Source organism: Haliotis asinina, chromosome 6 (genome assembly GCF_037392515.1).
Source record: "Haliotis asinina isolate JCU_RB_2024 chromosome 6, JCU_Hal_asi_v2, whole genome shotgun sequence".
NCBI classification, from domain to species: domain Eukaryota; kingdom Metazoa; phylum Mollusca; class Gastropoda; order Lepetellida; family Haliotidae; genus Haliotis; species Haliotis asinina.
The window spans coordinates 7,615,834-7,638,878 of NC_090285.1; the positions used below are offsets into that span (position 1 = coordinate 7,615,834).

At 43.9% G+C, this 23,045-nt stretch overlaps 1 protein-coding gene across 1 annotated transcript; it reads left to right on the forward strand.

Moving 5' to 3' along the window:
- Window positions 1-28: 28 nt before the first annotated feature.
- On the forward strand, window positions 29-22,786 carry LOC137287474 (RWD domain-containing protein 1-like). Its single transcript, XM_067819786.1, has 7 exons — window positions 29-170; window positions 16,603-16,671; window positions 17,242-17,378; window positions 17,950-18,093; window positions 20,041-20,167; window positions 21,444-21,506; window positions 22,643-22,786. The coding sequence occupies exons 1-7, from the start codon at window positions 92-94 to the stop codon at window positions 22,720-22,722; spliced, it is 699 nt and encodes a 232-aa protein (XP_067675887.1). The 5' UTR covers window positions 29-91; the 3' UTR covers window positions 22,723-22,786.
- Window positions 22,787-23,045: the final 259 nt, after the last annotated feature.

A 23,045-nucleotide genomic window follows, 5' to 3' on the forward strand; every position in this document is an offset into this window, starting at 1 on the left:
CGAAATGTTTGTAACAAAATTTCGCCTTACCATGATTGTCAGTGCATGGCCTGCTAGAATAAATGTGGCGAAGCAGACACGTTGATATTTGATGAGAATGACGGATTATAAAGAAGAACAGAAGAATGAAATCGAAGCATTAGAAGCAATCTACCCAGAAGAACTTACAAGTGTGTGAAAGATCGTTATTTGTTCTGACGTAGATTACCTGCAGAAGATAGATCTACTGATGCTACCGGCGAAGTACCTCAAACACCTGTAGTCTCTCCCTCTGAGGGTTTCTCTTGCCAATACACATTCGATCTTTTAATTTTACTTGTCTTAACATCACATGCCATGATCAGCAGTGTTCTTTTTCCATGACATTAAATTGTTTGAGTGGCATCATGAATTAATACAGTGACAACATCTGAGATTGTGACGACACTGAACCAGGTTAGACTTGAGCAACCTGTTGCAAAGTACTGGACGCTGTCATGGTTTTTGCATGTCATTGTATCCCAGTTCACCTGCATAGCTCGATGCAGAATGTGTAAATCACAGCTAACCATGATAGCATATTAGCGAACCCCATAAATGGAAAACATATCCCAATGTTAAGGGTTTTCAATGATATAAGACATTTTTGTAATTTTTTGTCTTTCATATCATTTTAAGATTTGATTTTGCCAACCTTGAGTGATTAAGGTATATTCATCTATTTCACACTAAAGTATCATGTGTTACCAATAAAAATAGCGTTGATGACATTGTATTGGCGAAACTGTAGCCAGTTGCCACATCCAGGTATTTTGTATGTGTTTTCCATGCTGAGTCATACTTTTCCCACCACACTGCGAGAGAGATTGTTTTGATCACATGGCTTCCTGTTTCATACATGACCTGACACTAGCAGATGACTGACCTTGCTGAATTTCACTCGCTATTTTTTTTTAATACAGGCAGTTGATTTTGTATCTGAAGTGGTATTAACGATCTTGGGTAAATAGTATTGATGTTTATTTGCTCTTTACATAGCTTAACTTCCAGATTTCAATTGTCAATAAAACATCTCATGACAGGAACTGGGCATCCGCCCTAGTAGTATATACAATGACAGTTCTGGACCACTTTCAAGAAAAGTCTCTACAAAGCCTTATTTACTAAATAAGGCTTTGGTTGGGCCCTTAGTTCTTGCTACTATTACCCCTACTACTTAACGTGTGTTGGAGGTAACACTGTGCCGTACGGTACGATCAATAATTCTTCTCTTACAAACCCCCTACCCGGCCCATCCCTCAAGTAGTACAAGTTAGGTTCGTCGGCTTTTATATCCACTTTATCTATGTTGTAAGTTTTGACTGACCATATAGGATCGGTGGCCCGCTTACGGCTATCACCCTCGTGTTCCCCCGGCTGGTATAGATACCTCACTAGGGCCCTATCTGGTATCTGTTTCTCCTTCCCACGCAATGGAGCGGCCGACTCTGCAACTATTGATTTTAGTTTGATAGCGTCTGCCGGTTTCTTACCGGTGAGACGGGTGACTTCATGGTTGATTGCCGACACCACCTTGGGTAACCTCGTGACCCATTCAGTCGATCGTTTTCCAGGGGTGGCCATCTCCCTAGCATACTGATAGCCGAACAAGCGCTCAGCCAAAGTCCTATTAAATCTCTCAACTATGGCTTGGCTGCGATGGGCTCCGGCCGTGCCACGCCTGACCTTTGTATCGTGTTTGGCTAGCAGTTGTGACACGGCACCCATGAACTCCCGTCCGGGGTCAACTTGCAGCTCTGTTGGCCACGTCAGCGGACTGCGTTTGTATATGCGTTCGAATCCTCTGGCTACCTGGGCCGAATCTTTCGTGGTCAAGGGTTCGGCTTCCTTGTAACGACTGGCTACGTCCACTACGGTTAAGGCATACTTGTACCTCTTGTCGTGGGGTAGGAACAGTAGGTCTGCCTGGTGAACGCTATTAGGTATGTTAATACCGAACCTCCTCCTAGGCACGTAGCGTGGTGCCGGCAAATAGATCTGCCACAGGGCTTGTTTTTCAAGCCACGCTTTGGCTTCCTCCGGGGGTACTCGCGCTATTTTAGCTAGCTTATCTACTGCGCTAGCTCCTTTCCAGTACCCACGCGGGCTGTAGTAAATAGCCTCAAATTTTTTCATGTCCATACGCGTATGTGTTTATCCCATCAATAGCTATCCAACGTTTAGTGTCCATAGGCGACAGGGACGTCTTGTTTATAGTCAGTCCGTATATCTTATGTCCATCACTTCTAAGTGTGTTCATTTTATGTCTAAAGGTACGGGTCTTGAACAGGGCTTCCTTGAATCTGGCGTGTTTGATGTGTTGTTTCACCACATACTTCTTAACCCCCTTAGCCTTCCGGATCTCACTATTGTCGGCTTTCAGTATGGAGTACATCTTAGGTCTCAAACCTATGTACTCGGCTATGGGCGTGCCAGCACACTCGTCCTTCATCTTACCTAGGACCTTTTTATTTACCGTACTGTGTATGGCATGGGTCTTAGGGTAGTCGCTGGTGTCGTATAAATCGAGGTGTTTTTTCATGTCCTCGTACACGTCCTCGGTTCGAATCTCCATCAGCAGGGAATCCGTGTCAGTGTACAGCACTTCACACCTGTCACCGTACTGTTTCTTTAGCTCATTGTAGTAAAAGTCGTACATCAGGTGTTTGGATAAATCGAGGATGCTCATCCCCACGTAAACAGGTCGGTTGAATTTTATGTGACTTTTCTTCATGTGTAGGGCAACCAGGTTGTCTGTGAATATCTTACTACGGTTGAATGCCGGACTGGCTATCAATCTCCTGAGCTTGTCTTCCTCACTCGACCGAACCAGCTTCACGGTCACACGTTTCCTCAGGTTCTCCATAGTCTTACCAAACACCGAGTTGTTCATGAGTTTGTAGAGATTTTTCTCAAAATCACTGGTGGCTTTTTTTCGTAGGTCTGTGTTCATTCTGATGTAGGGCTCCATCCATGGGCTCTGGTCGAACATGAGCACCCTGTGTATTTTGGTCAGCCTCATACCCAACGACAGGTACAGCTGTAGGTTGCGATAGTGAACGATGTACTTGGTCTTATTCATTAAGTTAGGCACGAGTTTTTCAACGTCTGTCACACGCCCACCTAACAAGTTATGTTGGTACTCAGACATCCAGTCTGGGTTAACCCTCATACGTTCGGGGGCCAGGGGGTAGCTGTTGTGTGATGTGTGTAATTCCTTGGTATACTCTGTCAACCTCGAGGATATACCCTTTGTTCGAATCTGGTGCAACCCCCATAACATCAACGTGGGGTACCCATTCGAATCCCCCTGTAGGTAGATACTGGCTCATGGCCCAGCCGTACAGGTTGTTTGCGTCGAGGTAGAGAATGTGATTGGTTGGCTTGTTAGGATCGTAACCTTTCACGTATTGATTATTTGCTTTCGCGTATCGTTTGGATGCCATGGAAATCCCACCTCGCAAGCCTTTCTCAATGAATAGGTGCATGTCGTAATCTGTGAGCAATTCCAAATTAACTCCGGTCTTTTTAAGCAAGGCGTCCCACGACAGACCTGGGCTGGTGTAATACCATGCGGGGTCGAGTTTATACTGCTTGAAACACGTCCGCCTAAACGTTTCAAACACGTCGGCTAACAGCAGTACATCTGTCCTCAAGTACAGGTCGTGATAATCACCCAGGTTCTTACAACCCAGTTTATTCCATACGTTAATCGCGTGCGAGTAATCATCTCGTGAGACGGACGCCTCATTCAGCTTGCTATAAAAGCAGTCAATAGGGGGTAGTCTGGTCTCGGTGAACTTGGCCCAACTATCCATGTACTCATAGGGGTACACACCCTTCCTCATAAGCAGGGGTCTAGTCTCGGCGTCTGTGTATCGATCGGTGATAGGGAAGGTATTGTTGGCCTTGACCAGACTGTCGAGTGACGACAGGAGGAACTGAAACGAGTCAATGAACCTAAGTCCATTTAAGCTGAAGGAGATGTATCTCTCCATGTTGTTGGGGATGCACGTTATATTACCATCGATTTTCGCGATGGCCTGCATGATCAAGTGTGAGTCGTACCCTCTCAAGTTGTGAAAGACAACGGGGATGTTTATTGTCTTAGGGTTGATTTTAAGCTTGAGGTTGCACGCGTTGTGAGCGGCGCCTCTATACTTACCAGTTATGTGGCAGTGATCTCTCACCGAATCACCGTTAAGTGGTGAGTCACACACGTGACAGTTAGTGCTACTAGCGTGGGCTAGTCTGTCGACTCGGGTCAGACGGAGCGATTTTATACAATGCATTCCTAATAATTTTTTCTTCCTCCTGCAAACACTTTAGAAACCTTTCAGCCGCGTCAGGCCCCCTATACACTACCGGAGCTTTCGTTTCCCCGTCACAACGGACGACAATGTATCCAAACGAACAGGCTTTATGCTCTTGTGTCTTGTGGGTGAAGCTACCACTGGGGGAATCCCCACCCACAACCAAGGCTTCGAAGTCGGCGTATATGATATAAGGCACAGACATTTGGTTCTTGTGGTTACTGAATTTTAGGATATTATCACCTTCCTTAGGCATGTCGACTCGTATGGCCGTCTGCCCCACACCTTGACAATCATCCCGGTGGGATTCTAATAAATCAGCTCGACTGAAACCGTGTAGGCATCGTACACAAAAGTGTTTTTCCCCATCGTGTTTCGACTGGTCGTGCAACAACCGGCTGAGATGTTTTATCCACGTGTAGTGATACTTTTCACCTCGTTGGATCATGAATATATTGATAACTTGGCGATCCTTCACCGGGCTGACCCTGTGTACTATTGTTGTGTTACCTTCGTGCCCAAAGACATTTATAGCCAGATTATTCTGTTTTTCTACTTTAGTGATCTGGGATATGGGGGTGGGTTCATCTATACCATCCCAGTTGAGCCCATCGTCTTGGGGATAGCTAGAAAGCCTATCTGAATGAGTGCCAGCTGGAAATAAGGCTGACCTGATAGCTAACCTCAGGCAATCGTTTCCTCTATTCTTAACGTTTACTATGGCATGTTTGTTCCTATAGTAGGGAGGCAAGGCTAGGTATGACCCGCCTCTGAACGGCACGTAGTTAGCTATGTCTAGATAGACATTATCGATTTTATCTACAGCCCACCCGGACCCCAAGTGTGTGTAGCGTTCTAGGTATTCTCGTATCTGCTGAAAACTGGTATCGATTGATGTATCAATGGTCTCTGTATGTGTGACGACCTCTTGTTGACCTCGGAAGTAAGGCTGAACATATTCAGTGGTACTCCCAACCTGCTTATCGAGCGACATTTTCACTGTGATCTGAAACTTGATACTTCCTAGGTTATTTAGTTCCTGGTTGACCTTATCAGCTACCAGAGGCTTGATATCTGTAATGTCGATGTTTCTATCAACGTGCATGCGCCAACCTCTCAAATAGTTGCCTACAGCGCGCTCAGTGCGCACGAACTGCAGGTCAATAGCTCTATTCTGTCGTAATAATTCTACAAGCTGTGGTTTTCTCATACGGGAATACCCAGCTAAACCCAAATCGTGTGCCTCGGCTTTCAGTTGTTTTACAGTGGGACGTGCTACGGGGGCATGTGATAACAATGCGGTTAACCCGGCTCTCCCCAGGTTTGAATAACCCGTGTATCCAAGCTGTTTTGCTTGAGCTTTTAATTGTTTTACTGAAGGAGGGGCTTCTAAACCTAGTAATCTCAACAATGCTGACTTCCGCATTCGAGAATACCCGATCACACCTCTCTGTTTTGCGACCCGCTTCAGCCCGCGTACAGTAGTCATAGTGTTTACACCTAAGAGAACCAATGTCTAATTGGTTCACAGTAAAGGGAGATAACCCTTAAGTGGCTGTTTCACGCACTGGAGTCTATCTTGAGCAGTCGCCTACGTTCTTTTATGTAGCCTTTTTTATTCTCGTAGATGAGTTGATGTCTGACTACGTTCGCTCCGTGAGCTTTACATAGACAGTAGTGTCCTTTAACCCCGATACCACACACAGAACACGTGTAGTTAGGACTTCCCATATGGAAACAACAGAACCCCTGATTCCTGCATTTCCTACCACAGGCCTCGGTCTTCCCCATAAGTATGTATTCGCATCGGTATGGAGCGGGTCTCATGTTTACTTATATAGGTATTTTAATTTAATTGCTTCGCAACCAACGCAATAGCTGCTATACCCAACACTATGAAGCCCAGTTCACGATTCATTTGTCCCTTGGATGGTGTGTAGTACTGAGCGAGTGTGGGTTTATTGAGCGGTTCCAATTGTTTACCAGTTAATAGGTAGTATTCTTTCATTGCTTCATCGACATCGTTGAATGTTTGAACGGCATGGTTTTCACGCTGGAGTTGTTCATTAATAAAATCGATCCTCTGGAGGCGTTTTTTAGCGTACTCAGCCTGTGCCCTTTGTAATTTCTCAGTAGCGAGATCGTGCCGCTTCCTTTCTTCCTGTATTTCAGCCGCGTGATCATCTCGTAGTTTCGAGAAGAGGAAATTACTCCCGGAAAATGCCAGGGCATTCACTAACGCCCCACCGACCATCATAGCTATCGTGGCCATCCCTATATTTATTTCATTATATTATCAGGTATTATTCCTTGTTTTACTAGGATGTCTTTTGTGGCCATCGCCATACCAAGGTTCATTATGAGCATACCCATATCCTGCAGGTTGAAATCTAGCTTGATAGTTGGTTGTTTAAGCACCATTTTAGTCAACCGAGCGTACCCTACGGCTAGACTGGCGACCACTGTGGCGTGGTATGCGTCGTTGACGAACGTTTTCCCCTCAGACATTATGTATATGATATAAAATATTAAAATTATAACATGATATGCGGGTCAATAGTGGGGGTGGGGGGCTCACTGTTGGGTGGGGGCTCACTGTGGGAGGGTACCCCCACGTATAACCACGAGATAGCCAAGGCAGCAGTTACGCCTACAGCCAACAACAGTCGGGGGTTGGTCACTTTATGTTGGTTACACCACCGTTTTTTACCGGCAGCTATTCTCTTAGGATTCTTCTGTCTGGTTACTGTTGGGGTCACTTCCCCCACTGATTCCCTGGTCTCCTGTGAAGGAGTCACTTCCATCACTGTTGGGGGTACCTCCACTGGGGTTTCCTGTGCAGCATCCATCTATACTATTATTATTATTTTTTCTCTCAAATTGACAATGTTTTGCCGTGATAATCGCCGCTGTCACTGGAGCCAACAACATACCATATTTGTGGTACAGCCCGCAGCTGATAGAACTCACGGCGTGTTCGATAAAAGGGTCTTTCTCGAGGTCCTCCCACAGGTAAAGTCGGCGCTCTGGTGGAATGGGAAGGAAGTGTGATATAATACCGGTGTATATCTGGGTCATAGCCGATCCTATTGTTTTTGTCATTTCTGCTCCGAGCCGGGACTCGTATCTAGCGTACAGCTTATCGATTTCTTCGGCTGACATTTTGTGAATTTTATCAGGAGTGTAGTCTCCAAAGTAATGTTTGGCTTTGCCGCCAACAGCCAACGCCACCAGTTTCTCTCGCTTATCATCAGTGGGGCCTGCCGGCGGCGTGGGGGAGACCCCCAACTGTTCGAGCAATTCCTCACACTCCATCTTATAATATAACAAGTAAGATTTAGTTTTAACTATATAATACCCGATGCAGACAAAACACAGAGAAATGAAAGTTAAGTTGCATACAACAAACACTTCAAATATCATAGCTATGCTTAGCTTTGCTTAGCTTTGCTTAGCTTTAGCTTAGCTTTGCTTAGCATACTATAGATGCTACTGGTTGGTCGGTCTTTAGCACGAGTTTAGCGTGTTTAGTTTCAGCGAGCTGTTTCTTCACCCGTTCCCGTTCTAATTTGCTCATCACATCGTTCTCTCTCAAACACTCCTCGAACGAATCCCTGTCCTTGCAGTGAAATAAGGCCACCCATCGCGTCTGCTCCCTGAGGTCTTTCAACACCGAGTTGAACTTCTGCGTTAGCACCCAGACGCTGTGATTTGCATGCCGGCCGGAGAAGGCCAGGTACGATAGCATGTCTCTCTTTTTTGTTATCTCGCGATTAGCGCTGCAGTCGTCCAGTATAAACAGCGTCGGTTCCCCTTTAAATTTCTCGTGAAGAGCTTTCAACCAGTCCTGCAGGCGTGTTCCAGGGTCGATTTTGTGTACGTCCGGGTCCGTCATCACCCAAGGTCGCGCGTACGTTTTATTCATGCTCAGAGTAGGGCACATGATAACGATGTTATCGAACACATCCTTGTAGTAACCCTCCAACATATCCAACACGAAAACGGTCTTCCCACAGCCAGTCTGCCCGCACACTATGGCGCAGTGTGGGTCAGTGGGTAGTTGTGGGTACCCCTGGGGGTCTCCCCCACTAGTAGATGGCTTGCACGAATCTCCCATTGTCTATATTAAGTTGCGCGTCCATAATAACGTACAGATATAATTTCAACTTACCAGCGGGTTGAGCCTTCTTAGTAATCTGGATGGTTATCCCTTCGCTGCCGTTATCTATACGGCGCCCGCTACCATGCAGTTTATCATCATCCGTGGATCGCATGTCCAACCATAGGGCGTACTTGGTGGTCAGGTATTCACCGATCTGCACGGAGCCTAAGTCCAGGTCCTTTGTTATATAATGTTGGGTCCCCCCAACTGTCACTGGTAGCTTTTTTATCTCATCCCACTGCTGGTGTGGTCTCATACCATGACTGAACAGCTGGTTGGGCACGCCCTCGATGGTCACTTCCACCTTTTCAATCTCGGGGTTGAAAAACTTCTCGCTGTCCCTCCGGAATGGCTCGTAATCCTCCACGGGGACAACCAGGATACCTTTCATCGATCGCGCAGGCACGTTCAGGTTGATATTCCACACAGTGTCGCTCTTATCTCGCACGACTGATCTATGCCTCAGTACGCGATCGTACAGGATAGCCATCTTCCCAGAGTACTGACTTCGAACCTGCCTGGCCAGCTCCGGGCTAGTGACCATGTCGAACTCCAGAGAGATGTTGTCTATGGCATAACTGGCCTCATCACCGATCGGCGTACGCACTACTTTGCTATAGTCGTTAAACGTGAGCTCGTATTCGAGCCTATCACCCAGCGCGGCCTGGTAAAACGGCGCGTGTCCCGTGAGCAACTCGAAGTCGAGCGGCACGCAGAATCGATTCCCGTATGCTCGAGCGATGGCCTTTTCACCGTCCGATAGCTTGTCTAGCTGGTCTGGCGTGAAGGCATACCCTATGCGCGACCGGGTTGATTTACTGATACCCTGGTACACATCATTGACTCGTTCTCCCTCGCTTTTCCAGAGATCCCCGTAGCAGTGAAACACGTCGCTGTCGTCGATACTCAGCACCTCGTTACCGCTGATCTTGACTGTCGTTTTCTTGATGATAGCTCGACCCACGTTCCGCACTAGCTCGCGTTTGTCGTTGTCGGAGGTCAACGTGATATTGAACGCCAGTCGAACAGTGCCTGGTACAATGAGGTCATTCTCACCAAGGTTTGGAAATCTAACCAGCAGAGTTTGATTCTGGTCTATCTTGCTGGGATTGTTGGTGATGGTCACCGACTGGCGCACGGCTCTGGCTCCTAATGGCTCTCTCAATCTTCTGAAAGGATCTAATTTTCTGCCGTACATTGTTATATAAATGAAATATATTTTTAATACTAATGGATGAAGACATAGATATGACGGAGATGTCGGGCGATAGTGCCCAGGCATTCGATGATGACCAGGAGACCTCATTCTCGCAAGGTGACGAGCTCCTTAAGGGCGCCGTCGACGATTATTACAACGCAGTTGAAAATAAATCCAAACTCAAGCCGTTGGGAAGGAACTATTCCAGGTTTACCCTCAGCAATGGCACGCTGCGTTTGAAGTCTCGCCCGGAGATCGATCTCATGAATAAACGCACTAGAGAACCGCTTGCCTTATCAACATTGGGCAGTAAACATGGGAATGACTTTATCCGCGATGAACTAGGCTTCATAGATTACGGTGGCGCGCGACCTAAGCAGTATCCTCCGAAGTTAGTTCAAGGTCTGGAAGGTATCAGGGACGCCATATCAGATCAAAACATGACTTATGATATTAAAAAAGTGTTGGCCGACTACGAGAACAAACCCTTCCCGGGGCTCGAATTTACCGTTCGGGAACTGCGGGGGTTGGATCTGACGATGCAAACCATTCGCGGACATCTCGCGAAAAGCACGGCCAAAATGAGTGAGATAGACGACACCATCGCCTATGAAAAGAAAAAACTCGGTGAAACTGATGACGAGGCTCTGAAAGCCCACATCGAGAAACAAATACGTAATTTGGAAGAGGAAAGGCAGACCTGGCTGGAGACAGCATCCTCCTTCAAAGAAAAGCTTCGATCCCAGGTCAACCGTATACGGGAAACCATCAATCAAGTCCTCTACCGAGACACCACGTTAGCAGACAGGATTCGGATATTGTTCCGGGAGCAAGGGATCACCATCGCCAGCATTCTGACTGCATTGGGTTTCATCATATCAACCCTGGTGGTGTCACTGGTGGGAGGAACCCCCACACCCCCCACACCTGGCGGCGGGGGAACTCCCACAGGCGGTGGTGTTAAAGACTGGATAAAAAAACTCGGGGAAGGCCTAGCTAAACTGGCTGGTAAAGCCGCCGAAGCCCTTCCCGGCATCCTGGGTAGCATCGTCTCGTGGTTGTTGGGCGCTCTGGCTAAAACTGCCATGTGGCTCAGTCAAAACATGTGGGCAGCCATCGTCGCCGTGGCGGGTCTGGTGTACGTAGCGGCTAAGAAATCTTTAACCAAATAAGTCCCAAAGTTACCCCACCAACCACTAGGGCCGTTTTATTATCAATATGCTGCTGATAGGGGGGTACCCCCACATGTATATGGGGGTGTGTGGGGGGCACATGAACTTTAGACTCCGGGGGCGGCGCCACTATACCCGTTTCACGTGGTGGGATGTGTGGGATATAGGGGGTGTTAATATCGGGGTTGATACCCAACTTTTGATCCGCCGTGGCTATGACTATTTTGTTGTTATAACCCACCACTTTTTTTACTCTCAGTTGCATATCACTCGGAGCCATGTACAGCCCCACGCCAAACACGTAATTGACTTTCGATCTGGCGTATTCTAACACGTTTTGGTAACGGTCGATGGCCCTCGGGAGATCAACTGGAGAATTGATAGCATCCTCAACGTTGGAAACGAATTGTGTCTGAGCGTCGTAAGCAGTTCCCTTACCGAGGATGTTGGAACGCGTCATCGACTGCGCACCCAACAGCGCCCACACGTACGTTCGAATCGAGTCGTTCAAGCGTATTGTACCAGCACGAGTGAATCCTTTCGATGTTTTTGAGATCATTTTAGTCCAGGCTGTGGCTGCATCATGATTGGTTTGCTTTATACAGCTGACATGGATCTTTTCATTCGTTGTGGGGCCTGTAAATGTATGACGGTTTGGGTTGTATGAACCATCTTTAGAACCGGCATAATATGTTCCGGACCTGTAGAAGTACACGAGAACTATACCGAGACCATGGTTCACACCAGGAAGGCGAAAGTCTTTATTCGTTGGAATCTCAAACTCCCCACAAACACGTTCATAAGCGCGTCTATCATAGGGGTTATTCGTCATACTCCACGCTTTATCTTGGGGAAGAGGAGCACTTATTTCCTTCAATATTCGTCTCGTTTGATAATAAATATGAAACAAAATAACCGCCTTACTCAGTTCGTCTATACCGTAGTCTGGTGTCACACCCGACCCTGTCGTCGCACACCACACAGCAAAGTTGAGTTGGTTCTGCCAAAACTGCATTGGGTTTTGATTCCAGTTTACCACCGCCTGCGCGTTATTAACGGACACGATATAGTTTTCAAAGATATTAATAAAGGTTGTTTTAAACCCCGTACCATCTGCATTCACCACGATTTTCAAGTGTGCTAAATCCATATTATAATATATAAATTATATATTATAATATGTACATAACACTTCCAGGAATAACGAGCGGTGAGGCCGTTCGGCTGACGCACGCGATCGATAACACGTCAGGTCAACTCGAAGTCGCACTCTGCGATATCACCTACCTACCGCAATGGACTAACATCAACGCCAGCAACAATAAGCTGTTCGTCAGTGGAACTCGCAGTCAGATAACTGACGGCTACTACAGCGTGTGCTCTCTAAACGACGAGGTCTTCAAACCCCTTGGAGCCGAACTCAAGATGAACGACTCAAACGGCACAGTGGTGTTAATCAACAACGGAAGAACCTCCTTGAGGCTCGGCCGACCATTAGCGAGGATACTCGGTATGTCTCCTGACGAGATAAAACCAACAACAACCGTCACAGGCACGAAGTTACCCGACCTAGTACCGTACCGAGAGCTGTACATTCATCTCGATCAGGTGAGCACAACGTATAACATTCAAGGAGGTCACCCTTCCACTATACTGAGAGCAGTGCCGGTGAAAACTGAGAAATACAACGACGGTAGAACCGAGTCGTTTTCACCACGGCAGTATAAGAGATTAACCCAGGGCAACATACCTGAGCTGACAATATCGGTGTTAGATATAAATCATAATCCTGTAAATATAGGATACCTCAGCTTAACACTTCATGTAAAATGACCAGCGCACAAGGGCCCGGAGTCAAAAAATGCGTCAATATCGGGATCTCCGACCTCGGAGACACACGCGGTTTCGACGCTCCCGGAGTAGATGGTAAATCATACGCCTTGCAACTGAAAAACAACATTTACAAACGCGTTGAAATCCCCTCCGGTGGAACCCTAAGTGATATAGAAGATACCACAAGAGCAACAGTCAACACTAAGTACGCCCTTGTCAACACCGGTAATAATAATTGGGTAATATACCCATCGTTCGGGGGTAAACTGTTCGATTTAGACGATGTTGAGAGCACTACCGTCGCCCGAAACAAGCCATATATGCTCGTCTTCACCGAAGATGACAAGTGGGTGTTGTTACCCGATAACGACTGGTTTATCAATATTAGACTCGTCTCTCCCTACGTGTTCACGGATAACAAAGACAACCACCTAAACAAAGTCGTGAACAATGGAACCATGCTCGTGGCTTACGTCCCAACTCAGAGACGTAGCGTAGTCGTCAGCCCAGTCAACACTGTGGCAGCCCACATGCTATCGAGTAAACCGGCCATACAAAACGTGAAATTGCAGTTGGTGTCTGAATTCGAAGGCATGGCCACTCTACTAGAGAGTCTACCGGCAAACTCAACACTGATCATCAAAGTCTACCTAGGGGAACCATCGGGGAATGATGTCGAGATCGTGAAGGGGATCAAACTCGGGTGGGGCAAACAACATCAGTATCAAGTTTGCAATGCTTACGTGCGGGTGGGTGTCGACTCCAAGACCAGTCTGCAGGGGGTCAACGTGATCGTGGAAAACAAGATATCACTAATCAATATCTTCCTGCCTAACAACATACACTTCATGGGTATGAAGTTAACCTCTGAATTATTATCAGAAAACCAGTTGGAAATTATATCGTAATAGTATAATAATGACCAGTCATCATCCCAACACTACGCTTAACGACGTAGGAGATACGGAGGGATTCGATCAGCCTGGTGAGGAAGATGAATTATATATCCTGCACTTCAAAGACAACGTGTACAGACGGGTGTCGTTATCAGATTTTAAAGAGCCCAAATGGCTGATCAACTTAACACTCACCTCACCTTATATCACAATAGACGAAAATGAGTGGATCTCTAAGATTAGGAACAACGGTATCTGGCCCGGGGATTTCATTCCGGAGAGGGGATTAGTACCCATGATATCTCCTGATATCGAAAAAAATGGGTTAAGGACTATAGTAAAAAATAAATTAACATTTAGCAATAATCCTTATATCAAAGATCTTGTTAATAGAAGATTCTCCTCTTTCACACTCATCATAGAAGTCTTCTTTTGGGTTTTAGGCAATGAAAACCCCCCAAGAGTATGCCAAATTTTACCCGGGGTGTCAATCCACTGGTATGACGAACACATAAACCAATATTGTCGTATTGTTATACAACAGGATACCCCCACGGGTCCTATAACCAGCTTAATAAGCCTCCGTGGGGTTTTTATTACAACAGGAAAGTCTATTAGATTCTCACCTATTACCCTGACTAGTTGTCTAGAACTTGTAGACTTCAAATTCATTGATAGAATATTAACTGAACCTCAATTAAAATATCTTCCAAAATATATATTATAGGATGGGTCTGTACCCAGTCGTAGAGGAAGTAGCGAAGACGCTGGAAACCGTAGATGGGTTCCGCTTGAGGCAGTTATGTGATGTGAAACGCCAACTAGAACAAGACCGTGACACGCGGAAAGCTCTATGTAAAAAGTACAATAGAGCTTTCAATATCGTGGACGGGGCTGACACTACCCTTATGGCAACCAGCATGGGACTAGGGGCGGCAGGCGTTGGGTTGTTGGCTACCATCGTGGCTGCACCTATAGTGCTAGGTTTTGAAATAACAGCTGGGGTGGCAGGGGTGTTAGGGTTGGCGCTTAAGTTAGTATCACGCAGACTTCATCGTAAGGCATTGAAACACGACGAGATCAGGGTTCTGGCCGAAGCAAAGCTGAACACAGTGAGTGAGCGAATTTCCACGGCACTCTCTGACAGTAAGATCTCAGAAGAGGAGTTTCGTTCAATCCTCTCTGAACTCAAAAAATATAACGGAATGAAACAAGATATTCGATCCAAGTCTCGTAAGTCTGCTATCAGCGAGGACGAGAAAAAAAAGTACATAGAACAGGGGATACAAAAAGCCCAGCAAGCCTTTATTATGAACACCAAAGAGATCGTAGGCGGTTCACGTTAAACTGTTTCATCGATATAAACGTGACATAGGCCGCCAACTTTTTATAGTGTGAGGTATCTATACCAGCCGGGGGAACACGAGGGTGATAGCCGTAAGCAGGCCACCGATCCTATATGGTCAATCAAAACTTACAACATAGATAAAGTGGATATAAAAGCCGACGAACCTAACTTATACTACTTGAGGGATGGGCCGGGTAGGGGTTTTGTAAGAGAAGAATTATTGATCGTACCGTACGGCACAGTGTTACCTCCAACACACGTTATGTAGTAGGGGTAATAGTAGCAAGAGCTAAGGGCCCAACCAAAGCCTTATTTACTAAATAAGGCTTTGTAGAGACATTTCTTGAAAGTGGTCCAGAACTGTCATTGTATATACTACTGCCCTACCAATGAAACTGTTTGTGCACTCCAATCACGCACATATTTCCTTGATATAGCACTAGCAATGCAATAGTCGAAATCACCAGAATGTCGAATTCAGCTCACTTTGGGATACTCACCCTAATGAATGTTGGGTGCTAACATGACTACATATAGGTCCTTCTCCTATTCTCGTGGTTAACATGTTTTCTGCCGACATCGCCAATGCACAATACTTAGCAGTTGTTTACATCACTGACCAGCAACTAGGAAGTGGCCCAAGTCTGCAAATGATGAAAATTTTGCAATGTGATGAATACTGGTGCGGTTTTACCAACTTGGACAAAGTATAACTTTTTCCTGCTCTTTCTGACATGATTCCTGTTCCTTACACTTCATAACCTTAGTTCCTTGTTATGCTACAAGAATGGGAGATGCCTCCGTAATTCAGTGGCGGACGACTTTGTTTTTCACCAAGCTCTAGAGTGGTAATACACATGATGGCTCAAGCAGTTGATTGATGCAGATGTTAGAGGAGGAGTCTCTTCATTCAAAGACACCAAGCATTCATGCTATAAAAACTGCTTGTGTTATTTTTTTCAGCCGATATCCGTAAGTACCACGGGAATAGGAAACGTCGGTATACGTAATCAGTGAATATTGCAGTTGCAGAAAACATGTTCATTGATTTTACATCATTAGAATATTAGGTAGATGAAATATTTATAAACAAATCTATGACAACTGAAATTTCTGTTCATCACAATAATATATTGATTAATGGTATAACAAAACCCAGTTGCTCCTTCAACCCTGTACAGGAGATACAAGAAAATCATCTCCACTGCACATGCTGTAATATCATGTGACCTGAGGAATTAGTTCTTTTGTGAACAGGAGCAGTGATGGTTAAAGTTTTAAATTGGCACTCTGAAGGTTGATTTCATTTCTGCATGGGCACCTTTTGTGAATCTCATTTCTGGTGTGCCCTAGCATGATATGGTTAGAATGTTGCCGTGTAAAATCGGTGTGCAGACAAAAGCCCCCTTGGACAAGAACTCCTAGGACAAAACATGCCACTTAAGTCAATTACTCAGTAGATAAAACATGTTTGGGGGTTTTGTCCACAGGTCCTCATTTGTTTTGGGGTTTTTTTGCCCTTATTTGATTTTTTGTCCAAGTGGGTATTTGTCCTAGGTGGCTTTTTGGCCATGAGGATTTTGTCCTACAATCATAGAATCATACTCCCATCAATATGATCAAAATGCATGATCATGGTAGAGACACCTTCATCTTTTTCAGTTGAGAGTACAGACCCCTATGTATTCAGCCTGGCAGTAGCGTCACAAGACATCAGTGACACAGATGAAGGTATTGTCAACAGTGATTCTTCCATGTAGATGGTGTACAATGAATGAGTGAAAATGTTGCAAATCCTCGTCAATCTGGTTATCAGTGAATTGTCAGAATGTAGTTTTATAAGGTGTAGTTAAGTGTCAATGAATGTCAGCGAATAGAGACTGCTAATTTCTGTTGATTTCATGAGATCCACAACTAAAACGTAAAGGGTGTGTAGTGTGGTGATCATGGTTGGGCGTGAGGTGTTGAGTATGGTGGAGTGATGTGGCTGGTGTTCTTTAGCATTTTTGATTTCATATTTCTGTTAGCTGCAGAGCCTAAGGTGTACTTGTCATTGTTAACACGGTTTGTGTAATCATATGGATTATTATGACTATGTAACCATCTTGTTTTGCTGACATTTTTAGACAGGGTCTTCCACTATATTCTGTTATGTAGCTGTATCATAATGTATTATGGGGTCTCTAGCCCATTCACCGAATCTACACTATTAACTGATATTGTATGCATGGTGTATAGTACATAATTTCATTTCTAGCACACCCATGCCAAATACACCAAATAGCATTTGTATATTTTCAGCGTTTGCATGTGCCTGTCGTGTTCAGTTTACATATGTGGAGAATTACCCTGATGAACCTCCTCTGATGGAGATCACTGACCCAGAAAACCTCGATGATGCAGATGTTGAAAGTCTGACACAGTACCTCAATGAACAGGTAAGTCTTTGGTATGTCTGCTGTGTTTATCCTGGGTCCAGCTGAGTAGGGAGTACTCATGCTTGTCCTGGTAGTTGTGCAAATTTAGGTTGGATGGCTACAGTGTGGACCATGATGATTGGGGGTACCCATGCTATTAACCGCTGGTTTTGCCGTAGCTTGTTTGTTCACAGCTTTTAGCTGTAACGTTGCTGACTGATGGTACTGGGAATTATGTAAAAGTGTGTGATTTATCATTTTGTTGACATGTTGAAAAGATGTTAATATGAGAATTTGAAAAATGTGTTGTGTTGTCTTTTCCATATTTTTGTTATGTTCATTACAGATTTCTTTTTCAGCATTGTAATAAAAATGAAAAAATAGCCGCAGATATTTTCACAGATTTCCTCTCAATGGAGCCAGTAAGTAGGTCACTGCACTTTGCGAGACCTTACTACTTCGGTGACAAACTTGCATCCAGATCTATTGATGCTGAACTCTCAACATACGACAACAGGTTATCCATCACCTTAGAGGAAGTAGCTGTGATTTGTTAAGCAAGACACTAGGTTTACTTATTGTGTGTTTTCAGGCTCAGGAGAATATCGGGATGGTAATGGTGTTTACACTTGTGTCAGCGCTCCAGGAGAGACTCACAACGAGTGTGGAGGATGCCCAGCGTAAAGTCATTGAGGATAAAGAGAGACAAGAAAGAGAATTAGAAGAATTAGAACGGGTAATTATTGCAAGGGATTATGGATTTGAATTTTGCCACAGGGATGCACTTTACTTTACATGCAATCAAATCTGTAAAGAGAATGTGTCTACCAGTCTACCATGTGGTAGACCCTGTCCCTGAGATTTGTCCTTCCCTGTTCCCAGTACCTGTCCTACCTTGACCCTCATGCTTGTCCTTAATGTACATGGTATTTGTTCTTCCCTGTACCTGATTTTGGTCATCCTGTGCGTGTGATTTGTGTTGTCCTGTGGTCCTAAGTTGTGTCATCTTATTCACCTGAGTTGTATCGTCTCCTGCACCTAATTTGTGTCTTGCTCACCTGATTTGTGTCTTCTTGTTCACCTGACAAGTGTTGTCTCATGTACTTGATTTGTGTGATCTTGTTCATCTGATTTGTGTCTCAGGCACCTGATTTGTATCGTCTCGTGCCCCTAATTTGTCTTGCTCACCTGATTTGTGTTGTCTTGTTCACTGATTTGTGTCTTCTTGTTCACCGATTTGTGTCGTCTTGTTCACCTGATTTATGTCGTCTTGTGTACCTGATTTGTATTGTTATGTTTACCAGATTTGTTTTGTCTCATGCATCTAATTTACATCTTGCTCACCAGAATTTTGTGGTCTTGTTCACCTGATTTTGTCATCTTGTTCTCCGATTTGTGTCGTCTTGTTCACCTGATTTGTATTGTCTCATGCACCTAATTTGTCTTGCTCACCTGATTTGTGTCGTCTTGTACACCTGATTTGTGTTGTCTTGTTCACCTGATTTGTATCATCTCGTGCACCTAATTTGTCTTGCTCACCTGATTTGTGTTGTCTTGTTCACCTGATTTGTATCATCTCGTGCACCTAATTTGTCTTGCTCACCTGATTTGTGTTGTCTTGTTCACTGATATGTGTCATCTTGTTCACCTGATTTGTGTTGTCTTGTTCATCTGATCTGTTGTCATATGTACCTGATTTGTGTCGTCTTGTTCACCTGAATTGTTGTTTTGTTCACCATATATATGTCATGGCACCTGATGCTTTTGTTCATGAGGTTAAGATACCTCTGTGCAGGAAGATCTGTGGATTCTCTCATAGAAGGTTGTTTCTGATGACTATTCCAACCAGCCAGTTGAGATAGCAGTTATCTCCCTTTGACTGTTTACTTGGATATGACCAAGTGAAGTTTGAGTGAGATACCATTCATATTTGATTCATTGTGTGTCTCAGGTGTTTATGTCTGTGTGTGTTTTCTACAGTCTCACTTGAAGTGTGATCAAATTTGATCAAACTCTGTGATCAATCTTTGCCTTCTGCGAGTCAGATACAAGGTTTCAAGTCACCAGTGATTACAATTCCACAATATATGTCATTATTGTGTTTATGTTTTTTTATTCATGGTTTGTTAAATCCCATGTTCACTGCCAAAGACTGTCTGCTGGAATTGTAGGTAAATACTTGGTCCTTGACAGAGTAAGAGTAGCCCTTAGAAAATGTGTTTATGAGAAGTAGTCAGTCCACAGCAATGAGCAAACCCATTTGGTTTGTGAAGGAGAGTAGATGTAGGCTAGTGCATGTGTATTGCATAAAGATGAAATTGATTGTAGGGGCGCACGCCCTGCATATAAGACTGTCAAGTGGTTGTTGTACCAAGTCGGTAATATTATAACCTTGGGCCTGTTTGCTCACAATGGCAAGCGCCAGTGGGCAGCACTTAAATATGTCAATTGTCAGGTTGGTGCTAAACGTATCCTTGTTGGCCAGTAAGATCATCAAATCCTGGTTTGCCATCATTATATTTCATCACGAGGCTTCACCCAAGTGGTAAATGGCCTTGACCTGCATATTGTTCCACATTGAGACAATATACCTGATATACTGATAAGTATGCTTGGAATATTTGTCTAAGCAGCCTTAAACTTTACTCACTCACTGTCTTTAACAAATTATTTTATGTTTCAGAAACGTTTTGAAGGAACACGAGTCACAGTAGAATCATTTTTGTCATGGAAACAGAAGTTTGATGCTGAAATGGCAGAACTGAAGAAAAGTAAAACAGATGTGGAAGTCACAAGCAAGAAGTTAACTGGTAAGTTCTGAGTGAGCTCTCTCTCTCTCTCTCTCTCTCTCTCTGTCTGTCTGTCTCTCTCTCTGTATATCTCTCAGTCTGTCTGTCTCTGTGAATATTCTACAGTTGTTTCTAGTGTACACCAGGTGCCCTGAAGAATCTTCCAGGATAATCAGAAACATGTCTATCTACATGTTGATTTATTCATTCGTAATTTCTTTATCATGATTATGTCATAGAAATCAGGGCAAGAAGAAAATTACTTGTCTCTTTCTTACAGTCACTTGCCGCATGGCAAGTGGTATTTGAAAAAAAATTGAACGCCGGTGGTGATGTTCAGTTCCCATGGCTTGTGATACAGGTTCACCCAGGAGCCATGAATATATCCAGCTTTGATGTGTAGTTTCTGTTTGTAATGAATCCAGTCTGCAGGGAAAGGTGTGAAACGAGGGAATACTGCTAAAAGCTGCATAAAACTAAACTCACTCACTGATTCTGCACTGGAGATTCCAGGTCAGGATGGGCCCTCTGTACCCATTTGAAGGTTACACATTAATTTTAGACTCGCTGTACACATGTGCAGAGCATGTAAAAACATCTACTGGACGTATGCTTTACCGATAGTGTAAACACACTCAAAAGAAAACGACAATCAAAACGAATGTTTAGTTTTATGTCGAATGCATTTTATCTTTATTCTTGTATGAACTAATGACCGGAATCATTGAAATAAATAGCATAATTTGTGTCAATAAGTTCCTGTATAAACACATCTCACCACCACCATTCTTCCCGTACATCCCCTTCTCACAACTAACAAAACACACATTTCTGATGCAGCTGCAACCAAAATAGGACATCAATAAATGAGAAGCACATTAAGTTGATGTATTTAGTCAGCTATGAAGAGTTGTCGTATGTAAATAATTATTATTTGAGTATTTGCTTTGAGTGTATTTACACTATTGGTAAACATATGACCAAAGCGTAAGTCCACCAGAAGATATTTTTACATGCTCTGTGCATGTGCACAGCGAGTCTAAAATTATTGTGAAATCAACGAATGTTTGGTACTTAAACGCCATGTGTATTATTAGTTGATGCTCATGCTTTCTGTCTCTGTGTCGCAGGCTCCAGGTTTGATAGTAACAGCTATTATAGGATATAGATGGTAAATTGTTGACTGTGCCATGTAATTCACTCTCACTCTCTGTGTGATCCACAGGACATGTTCAGAGTTCTAGAATCCCTGACACAGATTGTTTGGTTGTTCTTGACCATTTTCACCTTGTTTCAGGTTATGAACTGTTCATGAGGGATTCTTCCATGAATGACTCCGATGTCCAGTTTCTGCAGTCAGGTAAGCCTATGTTGATTGTCTCTCTTTGACAGTGAAACACTAGATACCAGTTCTGAGAACTATACCTGAGGTCTGCATGGTAAAAGTGTATCTGACTAGGGCTGGGTGGGGTAGGACAAAATGGAATCGAGTACCCTCATGTACTTACGTGAATCAAATTCGAGTACCCAGAAATATAACAAATACAACGTTTCAGCAAACTTTCTGAATATTCAATCAGGATTTTACAGAGATTATTATAGAAAACTTGAAAGACTGGCAATAAGACATTGAAACTGATCTTCAGCCATTTTATTTACATCTGTTTAACTGACATAGACAGTAACACCATTACTGACATTCCTCGTTAAAACACAGAACTTTACGTGACTTCTCACTGCTCACACACAGATAACTTACAGTCGTTAATAATAACCTCCATTCATCAGACACAAGAAATGATATAGATGTGCGTTACATCAATATTGAAAAACACAAATGAATTGTCATGAGCCCTTGTCTTTACTGAGTTCTCTCCCGTTGTGGGTACTTGATTTCTAGAAATAGGACTTGATCCCATCTGTGCCCACCACGAAATCGAGCACCAGTCCCAGCGCTATGTATGACCTTGTATACCATGTGATTCTGCCTCTGCAGTGTGGATCATTTACATGATACTGACCATGTGTCTGGATAGTCCAGAATAGATCTTCTCTCAGTCTGCCTTGATATAGATGAAATGTTGCTGGCAAACACATATTTCATTTTGTTTATACTGAAACAGATTTAGGCAAACAGTTAAAATTAGATTGAGAGATCAGTACTTGTACTGGACCTTGTGTCCATCATCTTGGTGCATGGTGAAAAAATTCATCCATCTAATTTTACAGATATTGAATGACCAGTGAAGGTCGTGTTAGATTAGTCTTCGACGACCCAAGCTTGTCATAAGAGGTGACTAACGGGATCCTGTTGTTAGTGGGGGCTGACTTAGTTGGCACATGTCGTTGTAGCCATATATTGATGTTAATGATGTTGACCAGTGGATTGCCTGGTCTAGCCTTGATTATTTTGTTAATCATTCAACAGATATTGAATGAAACTGGTGCCTCAGTGTAATCGTCAACTCAAAATACCCATGCATCTCTTTGTTGCAGCTGATGCTGATACTGTCGAAGTGGATGAATCTCTTTTCCAGGATATGGATGACCTTGACCTTGATGAAGATGTGGGTTGATGTAATGTTATGTAGACATGCTAGAGGAATGAATTGTAAATAAATTTATGATTATTTACCTAAACAGCTCTTTTGTTGAGTATTTTCTACTGGTTATTCCATGTCCTGTCAACAGAAATACATCTTCACACTGACTTTTTATTTGAGAATTAACTTCACTTTAAATTTTTTGTATTTTAAGGACAGTGAATTCTTGAAAAACAGTGCATTGGTGCAACCAGAGGTGGGGTGTGCAATCCCACTTCTGTGCTGAAATTGTTAGATGACCATTGACACTCGTATAAGGTATGCATTTCCGTTTTGTCAATGCAACCAACCAACAC